This window comes from Rhinoderma darwinii, chromosome 10 (genome assembly GCF_050947455.1).
Source record: "Rhinoderma darwinii isolate aRhiDar2 chromosome 10, aRhiDar2.hap1, whole genome shotgun sequence".
NCBI lineage: Eukaryota > Metazoa > Chordata > Amphibia > Anura > Rhinodermatidae > Rhinoderma > Rhinoderma darwinii.
Window position 1 is genome coordinate 3,577,118 of NC_134696.1, and position 10,231 is coordinate 3,587,348.

Genomic DNA, 10,231 nt, shown 5'->3' on the forward strand with positions numbered 1-10,231 from the left:
CTTAATCGTGCGCCCTCTAGTGTCCAGTGTCTTATTCTGATGATGTTTTAGGTTTGGGATTTTTTGGTTGTCACATTTATTCCTGATCTTCTCCATTATCAGGAATGACCACATGTATGAAGGTGGGCTCATTATTGGGGTCATTCATGGGTCCGGCGGGCCGGATCTAGTCTCGGGCGCACTTTACGGTGGATCAGGTTTTGAGTTTTTCTATACAAAGTTTCTAACTTGTTTGTCTTCTTTTTGGGGTCAATAGAAATGTTGTTCCTGTTTTGATACAATTTGAGGTCATGTCCGTTTTTTTCCTACTTTCTCTGGTGGTTTTAGTTGTTTGTTCCAGGGCATAGACTTGGCGCTCCATAGATTGGCGCGGTGCCGGCCCACTCTTGGTTTTTGATCTGTAGTGATGACGAGAATCCCTGAAGAAGCTCCATCTTTGTCTCATTTTTGACGACGCCATATCCTAGAGGAACAGAAAGTGTGGACGTGTGGAGCTCCTGGTGCAGCGCCCATAATCTTCTGTTTTCTGTGGGGAGAATAAATCTAATCTAAAATTCCATTATTGTAACCAGTCAAAGCGCCCCCTCCAGCCCAGGGTTTGGCACCCAGATTCCTAAAGACCCTGAATGGAATATGTCCTTAAGTTTAGTTTGGTTCAGCTCCAATAAACTGTAGGAATCTCTTCATCAGTGTCAGTCTTTACTGCACTTCTAGCATTCTATTCATGAATCGGGAAGCCCAGGATGGAGAGAACAATAGTCTCTCAGCAGTGACAATGCTGCATCTATGGGGCAGTACACCCCAATACTCACCTCATACAATGTTCCTCTCTAGGACGGGTTGTTGGAAGATAAAACGCTGGAAGTCGAAAGAGCGGAGATCCAATGTTGTAAACTGCCCGTAGTTCAGTAACTCTGCCACCGCGCGCCCCACAGCCGGAGCCTGCTGCAAGCCGTGGCCACTGAACCCGCACGCAAAGTAAAGATTCTGCACCAAGGGGTGAATGCCAATGATGCCGTTCTGGTCGTAGGTGTTGTAGTCGTAATACCCGGCCCAGGCCGACTTCACCTGCACAATCACAAAGTAAGAGACGTTTTTCAGCAGCTCGACCGCATCTCTACGATGGTTAATGCCCAGTCTCCTGCCCAAAGAATTTAAAAGGCCGGTCCAGGATTATGTTAGAATAATTGTTGTAGGATTAAAAATTTAAAAGTAGACTTTTTGTTTCAATTTCGCATAATTTTTAAAACCTATGCTTGCTGTCAGTGAATGGAAGCATTCTAGTTTACATCAAGAGGTTTAAAACTTTTACATAACTTATACTTCTTATAGCTGAGGGTTTGCAACAATTGTGTCCAGTCTAGACAATCCTAGGTGGGTTAAATCACAGCAGCACACATCTCTCTCTTGTCCTCGATTTTGCTACAATGTGTCAGTGCAGATAAGATGTATCAATATGGACCAAGTATGATTGGATATAAAATGTAGCAAACCTTCAGCTGTGAGAAATATTAGGTCTTTGAGTTTTCAACCATTAGAAGTGAACAGGAATGTTCCCATTCACTAACAGCCAGCAGAGATCCTGAAAATAGCAAGGAATTGAAATAAAGTATATTAGGAAGTTGTGGAACTCTTCATTGCACGGTGATTATTGGGGGGGGGGGGGGGGTCTGTGATGGTCTCCGACCTAGAATCTAGAAGTCACCAACAAGCTCTTACCTTTAAGGACTCGAATACCGGGACTCTGTGCGCCAAAAGCGGCCAAACCTTCTGCTGGAAATAATCGTGGTCCACATCGAGATTACTGTGGTCTGGCTCCTCCTCCTGCGAAGAAGGAACCGACAAAAGAAATTGGTCGCCTTCAGGGCGTGCTGCGGCCATCTTGCGTGCGGCGGTCACTTACCTCTGGGGGAGAGAGGCCTCCGATGTAGTTCCCTCCTAACCCCTCCCTCCTGAAGTAAACCCCTGAGCTGTCAATCAGCATCGGGCAGTCCAGGCCGGGACCATCGGGACAGTGGAACATGTAGATGTATCTGGAAGAGAAGTCACATGATTACCGCGCTATTGTTATGTGAGCGATCACCATGGACCTCCAGCGTGTCGTCAATTGTGGCCACGAAAGAAAGATGGAGGCTTCCTATAAACCCCGGACCCTCCCTGAAGCTCTGGGAAACCACAAGAAGTCACGTCAATGGCGCAAGCCGCTAATCTATGGCTTAAAACCGAAGGAGATTATATGTCGTAATGGACGCGCCCTAAAGAACAAGAAAACGGCAATGAAAATGGCGCAATGTTATGATTATGAGGATGAGGAGGAGGATGATGATTATGAGGATGAGGAGGAGGATGATGATTATGAGGATGAGGAGGAGGATGATTATTATGAGGATGAGGAGGAGGAGGATGATTATTATGAGGATGAGGAGGAGGAGGATGATGATTATGAGGATGAGGAGGAGGAGGATGATGATTATGAGGATGAGGAGGAGGAGGATGATGATTATGAGGATGATTATGAGGATAATTGAGGATGATTATGAGGAGGAGGAGGAGGAGGAGGGGGAGGGGGAGGAGGAGGAGGAGGAGGAGGGGGAGGGGGGGGAGGAGGAGGATGATGATGATTATGAGGATGATGATGATTATGAGGAGGAGGATGATGGGGAGGATGATGATGATTATGAGGAGGATGATGATGATGGGGAGGATGATGATGATGATTATGGGGAGGATGATGATTATGAGGAGGATGATGATGATACCTTTTTCTGGGCTCTACAGGTAGTTTGACTACTTCAAAGGAGCCCGGGTTCCCGCAGCCAATCCCAACCATCTCTGCAACCTTTGAAGACCAGGCGCCGGCGGCGTTAATAACCGCCATGCAGTCCACGGGCTGATTCTCCAAACTGTTCTGCGTTTGTACCTGGAATGAAAAACGCGCAACTAGTAAGAATATCCGGTGCAGAGATAAAAAAATATTCCAAAAAACCTGTAAAAATATCAGAAGTGAAATCCTGAACACTCACAATAACTTGCTTAATTACTTTAAAGTTCACCGGATCACCGCCCGCCGTCACCATTTCTTTTGTGTCGTAGTTCAACCCTGCCGACCGGAAAAATGTTTATTAAAAGTAGCAGGGCATTCTGGGATATGTAGTTCTACAATAGCTGGAGAGCTGCAGTCAATCACATACAATGCATGAGCGCTGCCACCTGCTGGTCCTTAGTGGGACTGCATTTATTTGGCCATTATTTTGCTTTTTGGGTGATTTTTGTTACCTGGATTCCTAGGCCGCCCCCTCTAAACTTCAGTAAATTGTAATATTAAATGAATGGTCAAAATCGCCACGAGCTCGGTCAATGGCTAAATACCAACGAGACAGAGTTGGGTATTTGGGAAGGGATCGGATCTGTGATATAGGATGAAGGATGGGGATTGGCGCTTGTTCCCATAGAACACAATGGTGACCACTGATATGGTCGTGTGTGCGGCACCCACCTGCCACCTCGCCGTGGCAATGTATGACGCCCATGGACAGAGCCTTACGCCGGAGAGCACTGAGCAGTAACCACGGATCAAACCAGCCCTCGTTCTCCAGACCTGGAAACAGAAGAAATCCAGTCACTCCATTAATCTGGAATCTGGTAATCCGGCACAGAGCCGAGCACCATCTCACCATAAGAGGCCAGCGCCACGTCCTGTGTATTGATCCATGGAAACTTTTTCTTCAGCTGCTCCGGGGAAAGTAGCGCGACTTTGGCTCCCTGTTCTCTGGGGGAGGGGGGTAAGAAAATCAGAAGAGGCGTCACCAATAACCCGATTATTTTACTAGTGGTGAAACATTCCCTTCTATCTGCTCCTTGAAAAGCTGGATGACAAGTCCTCTGACCGCCATTACATCCCCCATAGCGGTGGTCATTCATTTATCCTAGAGTTCTGACCTTTCAGTATTCTGGGAAAGCTGGATGACAACTCCCATCGGAGCTGTAAAATAAACCATTGTCACCCAGCTTTTCCAAAAACAAACAGAACGAAGAAACGGCTGAACAGAATTTTTGACACTTGGAGAGTACTTTTTTTTTTTTTCATTTTAAAGGGGAAGCGCTCTTTTTTTGATTCGTTGGATGTTGATCGGTTTCCATTGGTATTACTGCACAAGGCACAGCAGAATGACTACACCCATCATTGTCATCTTTCTATTGGATGGATGATTTTTGGTTACAATGTGCTCTTTGCCCAGGACACGGCCTGTGTTCGGTCTTTGTAAGCAGATCATACAGTGATAAATTATTACCAGAGCCGCGCACCTCCTGCCCCCGATTTAGGACTTATTTACAGCCCGAGGGACGCACCGTCATGATCTACCACTTGAGGAAAAGGAATAAGTAAACTGACCCGTAACAAGTGCCAGCAAGGATGGGATGACGGGGCAATAAGGCTTCATACTGGAAAGTCCATTACTGCTGTCAGAGGTGGTACTCAGCTTTCCACAGAACCTGAATGGCATATACTGTACATTCCTCCTACTGTTCTGACAGAGTACAGCCGTCTACCTCCCAGGGAATTGTCTGAACAGCCTGAACTCCAGACTGATACATTTTATCTGCACTGATACATTGTAACAAACTCTCAGAACAAGAGAGAGGTTTCTGCTAAATGTGTTTAGGATTGTCTAGGCTTCATGCAATTGTAACAAACCCTCAGCTGTGAGAAGTATTATCAGTTAGGACAGTTTTTAGTGTCTGGATGTTAATAATAAAAGTTCCCATTGATCTTTAAACTGGCGAAAAATAGAAACAAAGTCTAATTATACAATGATTAACATTAATTTACAGAAGAGTGGACCGGCCCTTTAAGACAAAGGTCTTGTTATTCTGCTCCCCATAACCATCCCACAAGATATAAACCATCTCCAGCACCGGACAAGGGTAACCTGCCCCCTACAGGAAATACATGGAAGTGCAGCTGGAATAATCCAGTAACATTTCAATACCTCTGCACTCTGTAATTGTCCTCCAGAATCTCAGCTCCTTTCTCACTGGACAGGAAGAGGTATCCGGAGGGGTTAAACTGAATATCAATGGGGTCTTCATTTATAATGCCCAAGTATTCCTGTAATAAGACAGAATGTACGTACACAATAACTCTACCAGCAGAATAGTGAGTGCAGCTCTGGAGTATAATACAGGATATAACTCAGGATCAGTACAGGATAAGTAATGTAATGTATGTACACAGTGACTCCACCAGCAGAATAGTGAGTGCAGCTCTGGAGTATAATACAGGATGTAACTCAGGATCAGTACAGGATAAGTAATGTAATGTATGTACACAGTGACACCACCAGCAGAATAGTGAGTGCAGCTCTGGAGTATAATACAGGATATAACTCAGGATCAGTACAGGATAAGTAATGTAATGTATGTACACAGTGACTCCACCAGCAGAATAGTGAGTGCAGCTCTGGAGTATAATACAGGATGTAACTCAGGATCAGTACAGGATAAGTAATGTAATGTATGTACACAGTGACGTCACCAGCAGAATAGAGAGTGCAGCTCTGGAGTATAATACAGGATGTAACTCAGGATCAGTACAGGATAAGTAATGTAATGGATGTACACAGTGACTCCACCAGCAGAATAGTGAGTGCAGCTCTGGAGTATAATACAGGATGTAACTCAGGATCAGTACAGGATAAGTAATGTAATGTATGTACACAGTGACGTCACCAGCAGAATAGAGAGTGCAGCTCTGGAGTATAATACAGGATGTAACTCAGGATCAGTACAGGATAAGTAATGTAATGGATGTACACAGTGACTCCACCAGCAGAATAGTGAGTGCAGCTCTGGAGTATAATACAGGATGTAACTCAGGATCAGTACAGGATAAGTAATGTAATATATGTACACAGTGACTCCACCAGCAGAATAGTGAGTGCAGCTCTGGAGTATAATACAGGATATAACTCAGGATCAGTACAGGATAAGTAATGTAATGTATGTACACAGTGACTCCACCAGCAGAATAGTGAGTGCAGCTCTGGAGTATAATACAGGATATAACTCAGGATCAGTACAGTATAAGTAATGTAATGTATGTACACAGTGACTCCACCAGCAGAATAGTGAGTGCAGCTCTGGAGTATAATAATGGATATAACTCAGGATCAGTACAGGATAAGTAATGTAATGAATGTACACAGTGACTCCACCAGCAGAATAGTGAGTGCAGCTCTGGAGTATAATACAGGATATAACTCAGGATCAGTACAGGATAAGTAATGTAATGTATGTACACAGTGACACCACCAGCAGAATAGTGAGTGCAGCTCTGGAGTATAATACAGGATGTAACTCAGGATCAGTACAGGATAAGTAATGTAATGTATGTACACAGTGACACCACCAGCAGAATAGTGAGTGCAGCTCTGGAGTATAATACAGGATATAACTCAGGATCAGTACAGGATAAGTAATGTAATGTATGTACACAGTGACTCCACCAGCAGAATAGTGAGTGCAGCTCTGGAGTATAATACAGGATGTAACTCAGGATCAGTACAGGATAAGTAATGTAATGTATGTACACAGTGACGTCACCAGCAGAATAGAGAGTGCAGCTCTGGAGTATAATACAGGATGTAACTCAGGATCAGTACAGGATAAGTAATGTAATGGATGTACACAGTGACTCCACCAGCAGAATAGTGAGTGCAGCTCTGGAGTATAATACAGGATGTAACTCAGGATCAGTACAGGATAAGTAATGTAATGTATGTACACAGTGACGTCACCAGCAGAATAGAGAGTGCAGCTCTGGAGTATAATACAGGATGTAACTCAGGATCAGTACAGGATAAGTAATGTAATGGATGTACACAGTGACTCCACCAGCAGAATAGTGAGTGCAGCTCTGGAGTATAATACAGGATGTAACTCAGGATCAGTACAGGATAAGTAATGTAATGTATGTACACAGTGACTCCACCAGCAGAATAGTGAGTGCAGCTCTGGAGTATAATACAGGATATAACTCAGGATCAGTACAGTATAAGTAATGTAATGTATGTACACAGTGACTCCACCAGCAGAATAGTGAGTGCAGCTCTGGAGTATAATAATGGATATAACTCAGGATCAGTACAGGATAAGTAATGTAATGAATGTACACAGTGACTCCACCAGCAGAATAGTGAGTGCAGCTCTGGAGTATAATACAGGATGTAACTCAGGATCAGTAATATTTTGGTATACAGCAACTCTTCAGTTCATTTCATATATAATCAGTTACATGGAGATCACAGGAGGACACCGTAATTCAATCATTGAGAATAATTTGCAGCGTCTGTCTCTCTTTACATTCGGTTGACTGGTCTCTTACATTAATATTGCACAGGAAATGTGCCCCGAACAGCGACATCTGGATGTTTTCTGGCCGGGAAAATTGCTGCCGGATGCCGCCTGCCGAGAGAACGGTGGAGGCGTGAGAGTACTATAGGGCGAGAACAAGAGAGGGCGTTATTAAATAACATTAACTGGTATGACCCACTGAGATACATTATATACACTGCACATAGACGGTCAGACAGACATTGTAGGGTGTCTGGGTACAGGGGGGTGAACGCCGTCTTCAGCTTCTATTCAGGTATAAATTACATATTAGACAAATGCTTACAATACAACTCCCTAATAGAATAGTGAAAGGGTCTCCACAAGCTGCACCGTCACTTTAAGACGTGATTGCACGGATAACCGTATGCGCCGGATCTCTATGCGGCCTCTGATAACTTTCACTTGGAAATAAAACTCACAGTCACGTCTCGCTCGACCACCAGCACGTTGTACGCTTTCATCTTGGTCTGCATTTTCTTCAGCCAATAAGCGACTGACCAGCCCATGACTCCGCCCCCAACTATAACGATGTCCGCGTGTTCCGGTGGTAGATGGTCCATAGATTTGAATGGAGACCAGTCACTGCCAGGAAGAACGTTCTTCACTTTCTTATGCATTTTCTCTAGTTCGTTAGATAAATCTTGGGAAGGAAAATAGAGAATCAATGGAGGAGAAAATCCATCAATCATAGAGACGATCGACACCGATCAGACCGTACTGGATGTTAAAGTCGTCTCATGGCGCCGCCCTACACCTGCGATAGATCAAACTCATTCCCACGAGGTAAGGGAAGAAAAATAAAGCGTGACAGGGAAATAGTCTAAATCATCTATTACAGCAGCGGCCAAATGTCTCCATGAGTAAGAACTAAAGTTTACTGTAGGGAGTAGACCAAGTGCTGACACAATGTAATCCATCCTCTGCATCAAATCAGTGATGTCAGTAACAGGGGGCGGGGCTGTGACAACCTCTCACATGATATACAGGCTGGTTGTCAGTAGTAATAGATGAATAGCTGTTACTGTATATAAGATGTGTGGATCTCATGTCTGATCACATGTAATTATATTATATATCAGTGATGTCAGTAACAGGGGGCGGGGCTGTGACAACCTCTCACACAGGATATACAGGCTGGTTGTCAGTAGTAATAGATGAATAGCTGTTACTGTATATAAGATGTGTGGATCTCATGTCTGATCACAATGTAATTATATTATATATCAGTGATGTCAGTAACAGGGGGCGGGGCTGTGACAACCTCTCACACAGGATATACAGGCTGGTTGTCAGTAGTAATAGATGAATAGCTGTTACTGTATATAAGGTGTGTGGATCTCATGTCTGATCACAATGTAATTATATTATATATCAGTGATGTCAGTAACAGGGGGCAGGGCTGTGACAACCTCTCACACATGATATACAGGCTGGTTGTCAGTAGTAATAGATGAATAGCTGTGACTGTATATAAGATGTGTGGATCTCATGTCTGATCACAGTGTAATTATATTATATATCAGTGATATCAGTAACAGGGGGCGGGGCTGTGACAACCTCTCACACATGGTATACCGGCTGGTTGTCAGTAGTAATAGATGAATAGCTGTTACTGTATATAAGATGTGTGGATCTCATGTCTGATCACAATGTAATTATATTATATATCGGTGATGTCAGTAACAGGGGGCGGGGCTGTGACAACCTCTCACACATGATATACAGGCTGGTTGTCAGTAGTAATAGATGAATAGCTGTGACTGTATATAAGGTGTGTGGATCTCATGTCTGATCACAATGTAATTATATTATATATCAGTGATGTCAGTAACAGGGGGCGGGGCTGTGACAACCTCTCACACATGATATACAGGCTGGTTGTCAGTAGTAATAGATGAATAGCTGTGACTGTATATAAGATGTGTGGATCTCATGTCTGATCACAATAATAAACAGCACAGGGGATATAATTACAGGTAATAAGGGATCATATTTTTGGGGGGATGTCGCCTTTAAATTTATAGGGTCTTGATTTAGAAAGGTTTGTATAAAACGTAAAACAAAAAACAGCTGAATAACTATAAAGTCCAGACCAGAGTTAATAATGACACAAATTTATAATAGATGAAGAGAATTTATTAAGGGTTTAATCATTAACATTTGTCATCAAACGATAACCAGAGACAACGCGGCAGCGCGCGGCGCAGGGTTCATCCAGGTGAGCGGGTCCAGAAAAAATACAACTTGTCAGTAAACATTCATTTTTTTCACGGTTATATCTGTTTCTGGGAAATCTGGGTGAGAATATTTAATCCTGAAAAGTAATTTTTGCTATGTCCCCTTTAAGGGGCAGGCTGGCTGCTCTGGGGTCTGGGTGACAACCTGTGTGGGAGCTGCAGTAATGGTGATATTGGTAGTCACCCAACTTTCCCTGGACCAGACCAGATAAAAACTCAGAAACCGCGGAATAGAATCCGATTATCTGCATATTACAGTCAGCAGTGATGGCTCCTGGGAATATTCTTTATACAGAGATATATATATATATACACACACACACACATCACTGATATGAGCCTCATAGACACACAATGTGGGGGGCACTTACTTTTGGTGAAGTCATCCTGCTTTAATAACCCTGTGGATGTCCTGAAGCTCCTGTGTGTCCATGCTGTGGCCCCCAGGACAGGAGCCCCCCGGGACAGCAGCAGACACGATCCTCTTCTGCATAACCTGCCAACACTCATAGCAGCCCTAGTAAAGTGTCAGTCCACAGCTCCGCTCCTGCAGATAGATGACTTTCACAATGCGTCATCCGTGACATCATCAGTGGGCG

The 10,231-nt window shown here is 43.9% G+C and overlaps 1 protein-coding gene across 2 annotated transcripts; it reads right to left on the reverse strand.

Moving 5' to 3' along the window:
• Positions 1-812: 812 nt before the first annotated feature.
• Positions 813-10,200, reverse strand: FOXRED1 (FAD dependent oxidoreductase domain containing 1). Of its 2 annotated transcripts, XM_075839170.1 has the most exons (11): positions 10,004-10,200; positions 7,815-8,035; positions 7,385-7,495; positions 4,992-5,110; positions 3,675-3,769; positions 3,497-3,598; positions 3,024-3,100; positions 2,760-2,920; positions 1,904-2,033; positions 1,720-1,824; positions 813-1,068 (listed from the first exon to the last, which is right to left on the reverse strand). In XM_075839170.1, exons 1-11 carry the CDS (start codon positions 10,140-10,142, stop codon positions 814-816), a joined length of 1,515 nt encoding a protein of 504 aa, XP_075695285.1. In that variant the 5' UTR covers positions 10,143-10,200; the 3' UTR covers position 813. The 2 variants fall into 2 exon arrangements, with proteins under 2 accessions (XP_075695285.1, XP_075695286.1); XM_075839171.1 differs by lacking the exon at positions 10,004-10,200 and having other exon boundaries at positions 7,385-7,464; positions 7,815-7,891.
• Positions 10,201-10,231: the final 31 nt, after the last annotated feature.

Bases quoted from the DNA above. Each gene is read 5' to 3' on its own strand.
- FOXRED1 (XM_075839170.1), bottom strand. From the start codon at position 10,142: ATGAGTGTTGGCAGGTTATGCAGAAGAGGATCGTGTCTGCTGCTGTCC. The intron at 2,034-2,759 runs GTATCATCATCA...CTTCTCTTCCAG, and splicing joins CCTGTAGAGCCCAGAAAAAG to ATACATCTACATGTTCCACT. The intron at 1,069-1,719 runs GTAAGAGCTTGT...GTGATTGTGCAG, and splicing joins CGGTATTCGAGTCCTTAAAG to GTGAAGTCGGCCTGGGCCGG.